Source organism: Pavona decussata, unplaced genomic scaffold (genome assembly GCF_977016875.1).
Source record: "Pavona decussata unplaced genomic scaffold, jaPavDecu1.1 SCAFFOLD_5, whole genome shotgun sequence".
Taxonomy (NCBI): Eukaryota; Metazoa; Cnidaria; class Anthozoa; order Scleractinia; family Agariciidae; genus Pavona; species Pavona decussata.
Window position 1 is genome coordinate 2,501 of NW_028145429.1, and position 16,446 is coordinate 18,946.

The 16,446-nt window shown below is 39.4% G+C and overlaps 1 protein-coding gene across 1 annotated transcript in view; it reads right to left on the bottom strand.

Moving 5' to 3' along the window:
• The window catches only part of LOC146489565 (ankyrin repeat and LEM domain-containing protein 2-like), a 16,295-nt gene extending 2,069 nt beyond the window's left edge, over positions 1 to 14,226 (bottom strand). Inside the window, exons 1-8 of the mRNA XM_085104915.1 lie at positions 13,292 to 14,226; positions 11,686 to 11,808; positions 10,512 to 10,578; positions 9,287 to 9,477; positions 8,182 to 8,291; positions 6,322 to 7,419; positions 4,513 to 4,644; positions 1 to 1,723 (exon numbers count right to left, since the gene is read on the bottom strand). The exon at positions 1 to 1,723 is cut by the window's left edge and continues 145 nt beyond it. Of these exons, the coding sequence (XP_084961041.1) occupies positions 1,657 to 1,723; positions 4,513 to 4,644; positions 6,322 to 7,419; positions 8,182 to 8,291; positions 9,287 to 9,477; positions 10,512 to 10,578; positions 11,686 to 11,808; positions 13,292 to 14,134 (2,631 nt within the window). The 5' untranslated portion in view covers positions 14,135 to 14,226 and the 3' untranslated portion in view covers positions 1 to 1,656. The remainder of the gene's footprint in view (positions 1,724 to 4,512; positions 4,645 to 6,321; positions 7,420 to 8,181; positions 8,292 to 9,286; positions 9,478 to 10,511; positions 10,579 to 11,685; positions 11,809 to 13,291) is intronic.
• Between the last annotated feature and the right edge of the window lie 2,220 nt (positions 14,227 to 16,446).

Consider the following 16,446-nt stretch of genomic DNA (forward strand, 5'->3'; position numbering starts at 1 on the left):
CTCCAGTTGTTCGAAGGCCGGATAACTTTATCCCGTAGATAAGTCACTATCCGACAGGTTTCAATCTGTGTAAAGATTTCAGTATTTCCTCTTGTACAAGCGAATATGCACACTCTAACCACAGTTAAGTTTGGGAGTGTACGAAAACCTTGGATAACGTTTAACGTGAAGTATATTTTAGACCCTGAATAATGCCTTATCCAGCGGATAAAGTTATCCGGCCTTTGAACAACTGGGGCCAGAATATTACTATTATTATCAAAAAACGGAGAAAGTGAAACATACCGGATTTCTGCCATCGCCATAACCATTCTCTTTCTGTAGTTTATCAGCTCATTTGAGGCCGCCGCGCTTTCTTTCGTTAGTTTTCTTCTCCCAGCCGTTTTAGTTCGCTTTTTAGCGTTCGTATCCTTTTTCGTCTCCCCCATTTTGCTAGACCAGCTTCAAGAAACAACGAGCTACAGAAAAATTATCTCTCCGCTCTGAGCGCAATGCGAAACACGAGGGTTGTTATACATTCATACATACATACATACATACATACGTTTGTTCGTAGAATTTGTACATTTGTTCGTAGAATCGCGCGTAATTACATACATTTGTTCGTAGAATGGCTCGTAATTACATACATTTGTTCGTTGAATCGCGCGTAATTTTCACTAGGAGGTGAACGGAAGTAAACTTTCCAAGGGCTGATTGGCTCAGTTATTTGAGAACCCTGTTGAAGGTGTTTTGTGGGCGGAGTTTGTTTGCGAAGCAAAAGATTTTTCTTAGTGCTGTTTTCTCGAATCAATTTTTTCACTTGAAAGGGACACTTTAAAGCGCTAAAACCCAAAGGAAATTTATTCGTTTGCCTTCAAGTTTCGACAGTAGCTAGTTTAACATATGAACAACAAAAGCGTGTCTGCGAATTTTTCATTTCGAAATATTTTTTCTCCAAGAGCGATTTTTGTATGATAACTCCACATTTTTTAAAACCTATTTCGAAAATGTTCTGTAACTTTTCACTGGAATTGAATATGCCAAAACGCAGACACGCTTTTTTAGCGCTTTGGGTCCGGAAACTGAGAAGCAAATTAAATTAGCGAAAAACAAAATTCGCTTTGACTTGTAGCTTTCGAAAGGTGATTCGGACGCTTGCATTTAGAGGTCGTGAAAAATTCGACAATTCATTTTCTTTCAAAATTCTTGGTATAGTTTGATAGCCAGCTCTATAAGCTTTAATTTGATATAGGGGTTTGGGTATCTACGGTTTAAACCGGACGCGCTACATTGCTTGGACCCGAGACACCTCTGAAGGTACCGGGTAACCGTCATCACTCTATACAAGGAAAACATCTCCTAAAGGAACATGTCCTAAGCACCAAGCGTGGAACAAAACACTCGCTTCACTTTCCGTCTTTCTAACTGGTTGAGAACAAAATCAACGCAAACGACAATTTGCCTTCGCCATTCAACTGAAATCACTGAATGTGATTGAGACTAAGACTAAATTTGGCTGTGATTTGACAGAAATCAATATATTACTGCCAACGAAACTCCGCAATAGAAGCTAAACCAAAAACCATTGCCACTGGTATGACTCGCCCTAACTTAACTTATCTGTCTGTATTTAAAATATCAACATATTTAGTATCTTATGACGCCTAATGTAACTTAGCAGCTCCACATCAGAGACTTGTGTCTTGTGAGGTTATACCTCGGCGATCCAGGGCTTGGCCAGCTAAAAGGGAGAACACAAACAGAAAGAACAGTCAACATTTTCTACTGTGGTAACATTAAAAACAACGACGATGAAATAAATCCAAGGTCATAGAAGAAAGCTAGAAGATTCAGGGTGGATACTTGGGTTTCACTGTAGTATTTTGTCACCCAGATTTGTGCCCACTTTCCGTGGCAAAATCTTCACGAACGGAGATTCGTGGCCTAAATTTAAAAGTGCTTAACCAGGGTGTCTGGAGCAATTTCGTCTAAGAACACTACTACCTGGAGTTCAGGGCCGGGTTGTTCGAAAGCCAATTAACACTAATCCCCGATTAAAAATTAACCAAGGTTTTCATCTAGCTCTTCAAAAATGTTTTTAGGGCTCATTTTAAGCTATTGGTAACAGAAAAGTTTAAGTCAAAGCTAAGGGCAGAAACCTTTTAGCGGCATCCTTATTGTTATTAGTAAATAAACTTGAATCAAACTTCACGTTAACCTAGGATTAACTCAATCGGGCTTTGAACAACTGGGCCCAGTAAACTATGATTTGTTACATCTTCTTGACGTTTCACCGGGGTAACCATTTGTACAAATGAATGGTGAGATCGGACACGGCACAAAGATATACAGCTGTTTCGACAAAGGTTGTCCAAAACAAGCGTGAAAGCGTACGCGACAATGCCGAAAGGTAGTCTGGGAAATACCCAATAAATTTCAATAGAAGCTCAGAATCCATAATGCCTAGATCGTACAGCGAAGACTTGAGATGGCGGGCAATATGGATTCTGAGCATTTGTTGAAATTTATTTATAGAAGCTCAGAATCCATAATGCCTAGACCGTACAGCGAAGACTTGAGATGGCGGGCAATATGGATTCTGAGCATTTGTTGAAATTTATTGGGTATTTCCCATACTACCTTTCGGCATTGTCGCGTACGCTTTCACGCTTGTTTTGGACAACCTTTGTCGAAACAGCTGTATCTATAAAGCCCTGATCCTACAAAGTCGACTTCATTCCTGGTTTGAAAATGACGACTATGGAACACGGACTCACGTTGGAGTCCTAATGGACTCGCAGACGAAAGTTACGATAAGCCATTACGATGACAGAACCTTGAGAACCCGCCCACAGAAAAGAAAATGCAACAGAAACCAACTTGCCTTGACATGTATTGAGCTTCCAAACAGTAAAATGGCAAGTACCCGCAAATCGAGGCTAACAGAGTCGCAATTTATCGCGTTATCGGTTTTCAGTTAAAGGGAGAGTTTCACGGTTCGGCGCATGTGCGAGCGATAATGTTAGCACTGTCAAGCCAATTGTTTTTGGACCAATTAGAAGCGAGTACACAACACCGGCGGGATACGGCGGGCAAGTCTTATAAATTGCCGGTATAAAAATAAAACTGACCGGCCAGTGTTTTGGTTACGTTTCAGAAAGGCTGTCCATGTAAAACACATGGGGATTTTTGCAGGGCCGCTTTGTGAATGTCCCATAACATTCAAGAAATGCCAGACCTTTTGCGAACGTATACGGTTTTATTTTAGTACAATGTCGATATCTCGCGGCATCGACCTTTTTTTATTACGCGCGGTTCGAAAAGCCGAGAAGCTCCCTCAAACTTATGTACTTAAATCCAGTATTTCATCAGCATTCAGTGATAAACTTACTATAGTGTGTACGCGCGATAGCCTGATTTTATTACACCAGCGAGAAGGCGAAGAACGAGAAATCCGCAAGCTTCGATAAGCGATGCGACCGTTTAGTAACAACAACACTGAGCGTCCTTCGGAGATGCTGGAATGCATTTGAGAACCTTCTCTGCCATGGTGGCAAATCAAAACTGCGTTTGCCATTCGCAATGACCATAATTTTATAGATAAATGAATACCTTACAATAGATTTTGTAGTTTGCCGCAAATCTTTTGGATTTTTTTTTCTACTGCGCGCTATTCGAGCCCGCTAATAGACGACTACAACTAACTCGCACATTTGATCTCATATTTATTCGCTTCGCGTCTCAGTGTTGTACAATTTTTTCCATCCAAAGCAAAACACTGATCTTTGAAGCTGTTTGTCCGTCAAATTCTCCGTTTTTGACAGTTGACTTCCATATGAACAAACAATACGATTGAAATCTAGAAAATCCTCGCGAGTTCATCCAAAGCCAGTTGGTGACCTTTGCCATTTCCAGCGAAAGCAGATGTGCCGCGAAATCGTTGTCTATTTTAAACAGACTTATCTCTTTACCAATTTTCCACGTTTGGTGGACGTATCTTAACCACACAGGATTTCTACATCCACTCCACTCTGTCCGCTTTAACTTCTGTGCTTCCAGAGAGTCCACAGAACGTCCCGAGGCCGGTCGGCCGCGACGTCTCCTTGCCGATCCATCGACAGAAATGTCGTTTTCGGATGCTAAAACACTTTTAACCTTACAAAAATCGAACTTATATTTACAACAAGAAACAAAGATTATAAAAAGTGAAGAACGAAGAGCGGATGATCCAAATTCGGGCGCGATTTCATCAGATTGTTCCACCACAAGCTCGCATCGAATTTAGTGTCGACCCGTACAATTTATTTTTGAGCCGGTCTGCTCGCGCATGCGCTTGACCGTGAAACTCGGCCTTTAATGTCTAATGTACTGATAAGGCCGTCGACCTTATCTTCCCTTCAAAACCTTCACACCCGGCATCACCAGCATCCAACCTCGTTCCCAAGCCTCTCTTTTGCTTGCTTTGCTGAAGCAAGACAAACAGAGAGATCCTGGGAACGAGGTTGATGAGCCAATCACAGTATGCGTTACCTTTGCTGTTTTTCTTCAGAATATGACATCACCACCTGCTTCCACTGAGCAATGTTGGGATATCTCCTTGAATCAATGTTCGTCTGACCAATGGCAATCAGCACATCAAGGTCAAGTTTGCTGGGCTGTAAACTAAAATAAGAAAACAGGTGTGCCAAGAAAGAGTTCAAACAACGCATTCCAATTCAATTTAACAGAACTGTTAATTAAGGATAATTAAGGACAGCTTTTAAAGTTTTAAGCAAAATTTTGTACCGTAATTAATTTAGTTAGATAGCTTAATTTAGTAACGTAATTATTTCAGTAAGATACACGGTTTGCTGGAAGAACGTCTATTAAAATGAATTAATACTGTATCTAAATAAAGTTTAACCACTACTTCTTTACTTGGTATAATTGTACATTTGTGAAATGACCTTCCATTAGAGGTTTGGTCAGCACCAAATAAATGCATTTTCAGACTGCTGTGAGTAACAACTTGATTTTTACAAGGTCATTGCATCTCAAATTCCAAGTTAAATTGTGTATTCATTATAAGCTTATTGCCTTTGTGGAGTGATCATGTGACCTTTTTACAGAACATCCATCCATTTAATAGGCCATTTTACAGTTGTGTGCTTAGTGGCTTGGCCTTGGATTGGAAGCGAGGCTGGGGGTGACCTTGTTTTGATACAAACCTCACTGCTTTTCATATGTAGATCATGCTGTTCTCATGTTAACTAGTTTGCATTTACATATGAAAAACAGTGAGGTTTGTATCAAAACAAGGTCACCCCCAGCCTCGCTTTTAATCCAAGCCCCGGTCACTAAACACACAACTGTAAAATGGCCTATTGTATTAAAATTCAGCTTCTTAAACTAACAGAAATTCGAGATCCGGATTTGTGTTGTTCATTGTTTCAGCCACTGCTTTAAAACCAAACAGGACTAATGTGCTAGATTCTTCCTCACAGAAGTGTAAATTTGTGGTATGTTAAGGATGGTGCCTACTTTTGTTACTGCACATAAGTTCTGGGTCGGGTTGTTCGAAAGCCAATTAAAGCTAATCCACGATTAGATTTTAATCGAGGCTTTCAGCTCGCTCGTTAAAAATGGTTTTAAAGGCTAATTTTGAGCTAAAGGTAAAGAAAGGTCTAAGTAAAAATTGAGGGCCAAAAATCTTTTGGAAGAATCTTTATTGATTAGCAATTAAACTCGAGTCAAAGTTTGCGTTAATCCAGGATTAGCTTAATCGGGATTTGAACAACTGGGCCCTGTGCATCCCGAGATACTCAAGTTTCCTATGCCTTCTAATACAGGGATATTTCGTGCAGTTTAAAACTATGCAGAGGAAGCAGGACTTAGCAAGTGCTCTTGGTATCCAAAAAGAAAATTGGGGGTAACCACGCATTTTTCAGAGATAAAAAAGCTTCAATTTTGAACAAAATGCCATACATTTCTTTGTATTTTACCGTTTTTTAGAATAATTGTTGCTTAATTATCTCTAAAAAAATGCATGGTTACCCCCAAATTTCAATGGCCCTTGCTAAGATCTGCTTTTCCCACATAGTCATAAACCACACAAAAATACTTCTTTTATCAGTAGGTACCGTCCTTAAAACAGCCCAATGCGTAATCAGCTGGAATATTAATAAGAATGAAATTTCCAATGTGGGCTGATTTTCAGCTGAAAAACTCTTTTTTTTTTAAAGGATTTGTCTCCAAGGCCAGGCTGAGATTGCAGCCTCCACTGAAATGGTTTAAAATTACAGCCACAGCCAAAATTCTCCACGCCATCACTTCCTGAGGAAGAAAACTGAGCAAACCTACCCCTGGATGAAGATACTGACATCTTCATTTCCTGAGCCAAGAACATGGCTGCAGCTTTCACTCTTTGCATGCCTGAAGTTTCTTTCTACGGGCAGTTTAAAGTCCTTAGCTCCAACATTCCCTGAATCTGTACAATCTTTCTTTGCAGATCTTGAGTCACCTCCCTGAGTGTTCTCAAAGACTTTGTCATCATAACAACTTTTCGTTAAATCCCCAACAGGACAATTAACCTCTTGTGATGATGATGGAATTTCATTTGCAATATTTTGAGGGGAATTTTTTTGCTCAACATCAATATTATCTTCAGCTAAATTGGTTCTCATTTGAGTATCTGTTTCCATGGCAACCGCAACAGATACATTATCATCTTTAGCTTCAAATGGTGTCCAGTTATTATCTGGTATATGGTATGACAACTTTTTCTTGCATGGCAAAGCATCAAAATCATTCAGAACACCTTTTCCATCCCTTGCCTCAATACAAGCAGCATTTAGTAAGTCCTGTTTGTGTGGGGTGTCATTCAGTGATACATCAAGCAATACCTCTGAACCATCTTGTTCTCTTTGTAAAGAAAGCAGATCTAATGCTGTCACTAATGCTTCAGCAGGTTTGTGTGAAATGACATCTGATGTCTGATTTAAAGGTGAACTATAGTTTGAGACATCTACCCCGGAACTTGTTTCCTGTGGATCAGGTAGCATGTCTTCCTTCACTTTCATACTGTCATTCCCTGTCTCCACTGAATTTGAAAACAAAGTTTTCCTGGATGATAAATGATGACGATCACTGAAATCCACACCACTGTATTCATCACAATGGTAATCTCTTACATCTCCGCATTTTCTTGGCAAACCATCAGCACCCAAAATAACGCTGCTCTGCCTTGATTCAGGAGTTTTTAGGACAACGCTGCTACTGCCCTTAAGTACTCCTACCCTTTGAGGTGTACCTGATAATCTGCTCAACAGAATTCTGTCTTTTCTCTTGGCCAGATAATCTTCTAGTTTCTCCAGTCCATGGGGACTTGACAAGTCAGCAAAACATCCAAGAAAATCCCAATACTCAGTCCATGGAATCATACCATTATGAGCAAGCTCCCTTAAGACATCAAATAGATCATAGATAAATAAATCAGTGACAATTAAATAAGATTTAATTTATGCTCAAATTCATAGATCTTCAACAGAATACTCGCACATTGTTTTGCTGAAGGTGGGGGCAAATTTAGGAGACAATCCTCTCAATCTCAACAGAGCAATGTTAAGATCTTGGTAAAAAAGCAGATAATTTACTGAATGGTTGTTTAGTCAAACTTCCAAAAGAAACATTTTAGCCCTAAAGTTCTTATAATATTTCCACAACTGACTGATTACCAAACCACATGTCATTTGGAAACTGATATTCCCACACAAAAGAAAGACAGAATTTGTCCTCTTATTGAGACTGCCTGCATAAGTAGGCAGCGAGGATAACAGCTCCCAACCTTAACAACACAAGCATAATGGGACTAGTTTTTGTTTCTAAAAAAACAAAAATAATGGAAGGGAGGAGAGGAGGTTTACTTATTAGTCTAGGGGAAGTTGCAAAATTGCACTGACTAAATAATGACAAATTACGATGTTACTGAAAATATCCATACCCCCCACTATGGAAGGTTTTTAGCTAACAACCTTCCTGTCCTCACCCCCCCCCCCCCTGCATACACCTCCCCTAGATTAAGCCTCATACTTTCCTTTAATATTTCTGGTGTTCAACCCCTCACCCTTAGGATTTCCATTGACCTTCCATTGGTAGGTAGGGATATTTTCTGCACCACACAATTTTTGAGCATGAGCATGCTGAAGACAATAGCCTCAGTACCTTCCAATCCTCTCAACACCACGGCTGTCATCTTTTCGTTTTATCTGAATGTAACTGTTGCGCTGTTCAACTTTGGGTGGAGTTTTCCATGAATGAAAGAATTCTTCAGCCTAAACGAGGAACTTCAGCATTAGCAAAAGTTACCAGTTTCCTGAATATAACTATCAGACCATTTATTACTAAGTCACATTTAAAAAACCAGGTTTAAGTATAGAGTAAGTGTAAACAGGTAAAATAGTTGCTAGTGCTATTTTTGAAACACACTTGTAAGTCATTTGTAGAATATTTACCTGAAAGATTACTATTGACCTTACATCTCGCAAAAGACTGTAATTCATATACAGTCTATTAGCCTGAAACAGCAAACCTTATTTTGGTAACACAGAAACCAGCAAAACTTTAGAACAAAAATTCTTCTTCCAAATTGGCACTCTTATTCCTCACAGAATCAACAAACAATTTCCATTCAACTAATTTATTCTTGTTTTCTACTTTACCATGGTCCCACCAATAGCGTAGCCCCACTGTTCACTAGGTAAACACACGCAACCCACAATTCCTTGATTTGCTCTGAAATGTCAGCTCTTGGATCTCTTTATGGAGGCCAATTTACCTTTAGTTATTAACACTCTTGATAAAACAAATGTTTATGTCAGCTTGCCACCAATGCAGCACCACAGTTTCTTTAGAAACTAACCCTCTTATAAGGGTCCATTAGTATTTTGCACCATATGTGTGGCCACAGAGTTCAGTTACAGGGTTACAGTAAATCACAAATTATAAAAGGAACTTCTCAGTTATATAGGGTTTTTGTGCCCTGCCATTTACACAAACTAACACCCCACAAGATGGGCTCCTAACTTCTTGGCTTTTGTCTTTGTGGGTTCCTTTAAATTTTTCTTAGGCAACAGCCTTGGCCCAATGGGAAAACTGTGAACAAAACCTTTAAAATGTCATCACGAGATAAAAGTTAACCTGGATTAGCACTAATCATGCTTCAAACAACTCAGCCCAGAGTTATTCCCACATTCATGTCAGCTGAGATCTCTGATTCCCTAATACTAACTTCACATTACATGTAGTTCACAGCATCATTACACCGTACCTTTGATGGAGACATTGGCCCTGCATATGCCCTGACTGTTAATGGCAGTTCGCTAGGACTGTTCTTTTGTTTCAATTTATCAAATGAGCTTCTTGGTGATTTTTCATCGGTGACTTCTGGTGACCAAGGATCTCCTATCCAGGGAGGGGTGGAGCTGTCCACTGATCCCAGGAGAGGAACAAAGACATTGTCTGTTGGAAGTCACATTTTATAACTCATTGACAATTCATTCACATTACTTTCTGTTGATAACTGAAATACAGTTAAACCTGTAGTAAGCATCGCCATATCAAGCACTCACCCTCTATTATGCGGTCAGTCGTCAAGGTCTCAAAAATTACTTCCCTTAATTTTTGTAATCTTGACCTCTATAAAGCAGTTGTGGTCACCCTTTACTCCTGTTTTAAACTATCACTTTGTAAAAGGAAACCACTAATATAATGTATAGTACTTAACGAATAGCCTGCCAGGTAACTGAAATTTTCTAAATACCTGTGATACTGATCGTACAATCTTGGCGTTAATGGTTTACTAGTCCATTTTTATACTATGTTCTCCTTTGTCACATTATTGAGTGCTTTTGTCCATAAACTGTACGACATTAAGTTGAAATGTGAAATGAAGTGGTGTTTTTAATGTGGCATGCATTCTGCACAACCCACATGTATATTAAGTGGTCAACCTGTATTTTTTAAACAGTCACTTAGCCATTCCCTGAGGGTGACTGCTTTATACAGGTTTGACTGTAATATAAAATTTAATAGCACCTGATTGTAATTAGATGCTAGGGAGAACCTGTTGGTTTTCAAGTTCTTCTCATTTCTTATTTTCTTGGAGTTAATGACAGTTATGTCACATGATCACATGACCCCCAAAGCAGAAAAAAAACTAAGCCGCCCAGTCAGGCTGCACATTCTAATACAGCTTAGAGTGGCAGACTCAATATTTCATGTAAGGTACGGAACCAGTCAAAAAGGTTCAAGTCCTGGCTACGTAATTTCAAAATGTTTCAGATTTAATAGTTAAGTGGACTTACTGTCTGGGTACCCTGTCCACCAAAGGTTCATCAGGGTGTATCCCAAGGCAGAAATTATTTAATTGCATAACTTAGTTCTGTTACTTTGGCTTCTCAATCTTTTATGATGCCATTAGTTACCTAAATTATAACTTGTGTTGAACTACTGCTTTAAAAATGTTAACACAGGCAAGAGGCACGTTTCTTTACCTTCAAGATAGCTCTCTATTTGACTTTTTATTTCAGAACTTGGAGCACTGCACCTAGAGCAGATCACCTAGAAATACAAGACTGAGGTCACCAAACAGTTAACTCATGTTATATGGAAAAATGGACTGTTGGACTGCATCAGTGGGGTGTGGAAAGAAATGTTTGGTTTTATCAAAAGAGTTGATAAGGTCATTTGGCCATTGTAAAGAGATTCGAGTGTTGACGTTTTTAGTGAATCCAAAAGGCTAATGCTCAAAACATGATGACAGCACTTGAAATTCTTTTCAGTAGCCTAATTACCTTAAACTCTGTTGATAAAAAACCAAACATTCCTTATATAGATAAACTTGTAGAACAAAAATGAAATTACTCACTCAAACTAATCACAACAAATGCAAGCAACATAATGCATCAGTTGAAACCTCAAACAAAAACAACAACAACCACAAGCAGGGCAAAATATCTGCAAGCAAGTCATGATTGGTACTGGTTTGACTAAACTTTTTAACCAGTCAGCACAAAAACCCTTCTGACTAATTTTCACTCATTACCTTAAAGCAATGTTATTGAATGACACACATATAAAAAAATTACAGTAGAATATTGATTATTTGAACCCTCCATTTTTGGAAACTCTCGATTCTTTGAACCAAAAGTTGTGTCCCTTGGATTTGCTTCAGACAGATTTTTACCTCCAAAAATTATTTTTGAAACTTCCAATTTTTCAAACCAAATTCAGTTTCCTTAGGAGGTTCGAAAAATTGTTATTCCTCTGTAAATTCAAAAACGTTTTCAGAAGATCCACATATACCTTCAATTCATTGAGAAAAAAACGTAAGTGTCATAATTTTCTAAAAATCAAAGGGCACAGCAAAGCAAAATTATTCGAAGGAAAGGCTCAGTTGACAACACCAAAAAGAAAACAGCTCTTTAGTGTCAATGTACTGTATTTAGCACAGAGCACTTATTGAGACACTCTCCAGGAAAGACACTCTCTTGAGGAAAGGGCAAAACCAGAGCAGCTGGAGAAAACCTCTCAGAGCAAGGATGAGAAACCAACAACAAACTCAACCCACATATGACACTGAGTACCGGAATTGAACCGGGGTCACACTGCCCCATCCCTGCTCCCAGCATGATATTGACCACTGTCCTTTTATCTTTAGTGTTTTACCTGTGCAGGAGTTTCTCCATACTTGTTTGTTCTGTGGATATCAGTGAGAGGATGGGACACCAGATATTCCACGACTTCAGTATGTCCATGTTTGCATGCAAAGTGTAAGGGAGTTTCCAAGTTCTAACAATAATAAAAAAAACAAAGAGATTTTAGGCCATCAGACTATAACTACCCACAAGATTAAACCACACTTAGTGGTTCTCTGCTCATTTAGTCTCAAGGCTTCTACTGTGACATTCTGAGGCACTGTTAGTGTTTTGTGGCAATGGGTCCCTTACTAATAGGTAAGCAAAGTTGCACTTCGGGCCTTGGCAACTGATATGGCTGGAGCTTAACCCAGTTTTTGTAGTATGAATAAGACAACTAGCATTTTCTCACTGTAAGTAACAGCAATAAATCAGCCTAGAACCAACAAGCCTCCAGTCTTCAAACGCCCATTGAATATCTGATACAGTATTCACTGCAATGCTGCACCTCAAAGGAGGTAGCATTTTCTGGCATGAAATGTGTTGTTCTAAAAACTACCCATACCCACCCTATAGGAGGTAGTTGGAAATTCCAAGAAGAGAGAGAGGGGTCACAATAGCTTATGGTATGGAACTAATTGCTATTTTCACAGGGATGGGGGTACAAACAAACAAAACTTTCCATGGGAGGGGTAGGGATATTTTCTCTGAACATCCTAATTTGATTTGATTTGAGCATTGCATGCATACAGACATCTGCATAATACCAAATTGCAAATGGTGTTGCAGTATCCTGTTGGTTCTCAGAGAATCAGGTGGCATGCTCTAATTGGTCGCTTGATAATATGCATTGTTAGAATCAACTCTGATTGGCTATCATCACAAGATACTCAAGATAATTCATGTGACATTAATTTGACTGTGTTCGTAGACTGCATGGTCAGGTCAAGAAGATTCTAGTTCTGTAAATGAAACTGTATACCTGCCAACTTTTTCTGAGTCAAATGCGTGAGAATTTTGTCTCGTCATGACCTGGATTTCCGATAAAGTCTGAGCCACTTCCGAAGATTTCTGACAATTTTCCCCGACTTACGAATGTTGCCGAAAATGTCCGAAGATATTCTGACGACCTTCAAACACGTTAAAACGATTCGAATCGATTGTAGACATTTGAAAGCTTTTGCGATTGTTGTAAAGAGCAAAGAAATAGTGCATAACAAATCTGAAATTAAATGAAGTTTTTTTTTTGGGACAGCTCGTCCGGATTTGTGAGTCAGGTGTGAGAACTTGTCCTCGATGCGTGAGATCGATGCATTTAGTCCGCAGGTGTGAGACTCACGCATAATGCATGAGAGTTGGCAAGTATAAAACTGTGGTACAAGTCAAGTACAACAGCCCAGCAAATCCAAAGTCAATGTGTTCAGTCTAAAGGGCTGGAAAGTAGGGGTGAAAACTTGTTTCAGGTCATTTATGCAAAATTTTAAACCCAATCAGAAGGATATTGGAACACAATTAGGCTCCATGGCATTATGCAGATATCTCTTTTTAGTGTACGTAGTGAAGTAAAGGAAATTTAAGATTTCTGCATGAAGGCTGATTCAAACAGCAATTACGTGTAGATTTTCCAATCAACTGACCCCTTTATCTGGAGTATTGAGGTACATGTCTACTAGAAAATGTCTTCTTTGACTGTTGATTGCTGACTGATTATCCTGGTTCAAAAGGATGTTCCAAAATTGTTGACTTTCCAGTGTGTCAATAATCAACTGACACATATCCCTTCTGTTATTTTTGACAGCCACATGAATGGCATTATAACGGAAACCTTCTTGTAAAATCACTGGAGTGTCACCTGGACCGATCAGATACCTGGGATTCCCTAACACAATGTCAAGAAACTCTTGTCTTGAACCAAGTTCAATGACATTACGAAATTTGACTAATTCCTGGGGTGTTGGACCTTTAAAGCTGCTAACAGGATCTGTAGGAGACGACAAAGAACTCGTAACTGCAGGAGAGTTTTCCTGTTCTCCTGATCGCGATCGCGAAAAACCCTCTGCCTCAACTCTTGTCTTGAATCCTTTGAAGCGAGCTCCTTTGAATTTCTTCGCCGTTTTAAGTGCTTCTTCCTTGCTTGTAAACACAACTGGAACATTTGGTAGTCCACCCTCAGAAGAGGAACGAGCCACATCATAACACACACCATAAAATATCGCAGGACTTTCCAAAATCCCTGAAGTAAAATTCGCGCTGTCATTTGTACTATCGGTAAATGTACATGCCCTCTCGCCAGCATTTCTTCGTTTATCCTCGGTTTTGACAGTGCTATCCACGACGTCGCAGCCACGGGCTCTAGAGAGCTTTTTTTCATATATCCGTCGAGTAGTTGGGCTAATCGGTCCAATTTTCAAACCTAAGGACTTGAGTTCGGTTAGTAATTCGAAATCAGAGAGATTTCGAATCTCCTTTTTACCCGCCATTTTGTTTGGATGTATGACCCAGACTCCACTGCGAGCGAAAGATCCCACGCAACGTGCAAAAACCGTGGTAATCTCGCGAGAACTTGTAGCCTCCCACGGTTTACGGTCGTTTCGCTACAAAGTCGTTTCGCTTCAAGTCGATTCGCTGCAAATATAAGTCGATTCGCTGCACATGTTAAGTCGATTCGTTACAACCTCAGCCCCAGACCAAGATCTTCAACCTCTGGGACGAGTTCAACTCTGATGCCCGCAGTGCAAGGAAGTTATTGAAAGCCTGCTCCTACCTCAACGGCCCCGCAGCTTCCTAAAACGGCTCTTCTAGGAGCCAAATCGACATTGCATTTAGTCGATTTCCTGCAGACCAAAAGCGGCTCTTTTAGGAGCCACCACATCTGTGAAAGTCATGACCAACTTATAAGTACTTTATCATTTAATTATTTAATATTCAATAAAGTTTATTCTTATTTGACCTTTGGGAAAACTGGGTAATACAATTCCATCGATCGAACCCGCTTGTGCAGAAAACCAGTTCAAATTTTCACCAAACATATTACAAACGAAAACTAATTTTGTTCTTATTTGGCTGCGAGAAAACTGGGTAATACAATTCCATCGAACGAGTCCGCTTGTGATACTTTCCATTGTTCAATAGAATACTTCAAATTTTCACCGAACATATCAAATTACATACGAAAACTAACTTTATTCTTATTTGACCTTTGGGAAAGCTGGGTAATACAATTTCATCGATCGAGCCCGCTTGTGCAGAAAACCAGTTCAAAAGGTCTTCAAATTTTCACCGAACATATTACATACGAAGACCAACTTTGTTCTTATTTGGCCGCGAGAAAACTGGGTAACACAATTCCATCGATCGAGTCCGCTTGAGATGATTTGTTCAATAGAATACTTCAAATTTAAACCGAAGATATTACATGTTACATACGAAAGCTAAACTGGGTAATACAATTCCATCGATCGAGTCCGCTTGAGATAATTTGTTTAATGGAATACTTCAAATTTAAACCGAAGGTATTACATGTTACATACGAAAGCTAAACTGGATAACACAATTGTAAGGGGGCCCCCACACAATTCCATCGATCGAGTCCGCTTGAGATAATTTGTTTAATGGAATACTTCAAATTTAAACCGAAGGTATTACATGTTACATACGAAAGCTAAACTGGGTAATACAATTCCATCGATCGAGTCCGCTTGAGATGATTTGTTCAATAGAATACTTCAAATTTAAACCGAAGATATTACATGTTACATACGAAAGCTAACATTATTGACCTTTGGGAAACTGGGTAATACAAATGATTCCATCGATCGAGAACTTTAGGAAAACTCGAGTTTAATTCTGTAGCGAAACGACTTTGTAGTGAAACGACTTCACTGAAGCGAAACGACTTTACATGTGCAGCGAATCAACTTCTATTTGCAGCGAAACGACTTTGTAGCGAAACGACCGGACTCCCCTCCCACGCAGTCTTGTTTAGGGGAATCGTAGCCCTCGCTGAATTGCACATCTTCCGTAAAAGTATTTTATTAAATGAAAAAACTAAATAAATAAATAAATAAATAAATAAATAAATAAATAAATAAATAAATAAAAATAAACTGGAATCAAATTCATATATAACCCTACAGCTATAATCGTGCCTTTAAACATCTACTGCGAACCCAGCACAGCCAATAAGCGAGTATCACGTGCATGTGTACATGGAAATTAAGCTGAGCTCGGTTGTTTGAAAGTCGATTTATTAACACTAATTCCCGATTAAATGTTAACTGAAGTTTTCAGCGCGCTCGTTAATGATACTTTTTTTTAGCCATATTTGTTCGGTAAGCGTGGATTACTGGTCTTGCCAAATGATATTACTACAAACTGTGACTACTAGCACGAGCTGATCGTCGCCAGGAGCCGATGAGTAGGGGCTCCTGTCGTCGCCTGTTCCGGGAAATTTGTCGAACAAGCAAAAATGCGGCAAAACAAATAAAAAAGGCCTGTCGTCATCAATGTTGCACGTACGTGCCGGACAGCTTGTCACGAATCACACGGAAGGGTAAGATAAGGTCACGTTAAAGTTGTTTAACGGGGGAACAGTTTCAGAATGGAATCAACAAACCAGTCGTACAGTCTTCAGCGCTCGGTGGACTGTGACGTTCAGTTTCATTTGTAGACCACGTATTGTTCCCTGGGGTTACCATTTTTGCAGACAGTTTGGTCATGGTCCTTAGTTCGTCACCCTCCAGAATAATAATAGCTACATAATCGGTTCATTCCTGGAGCCCTCATGAAATAA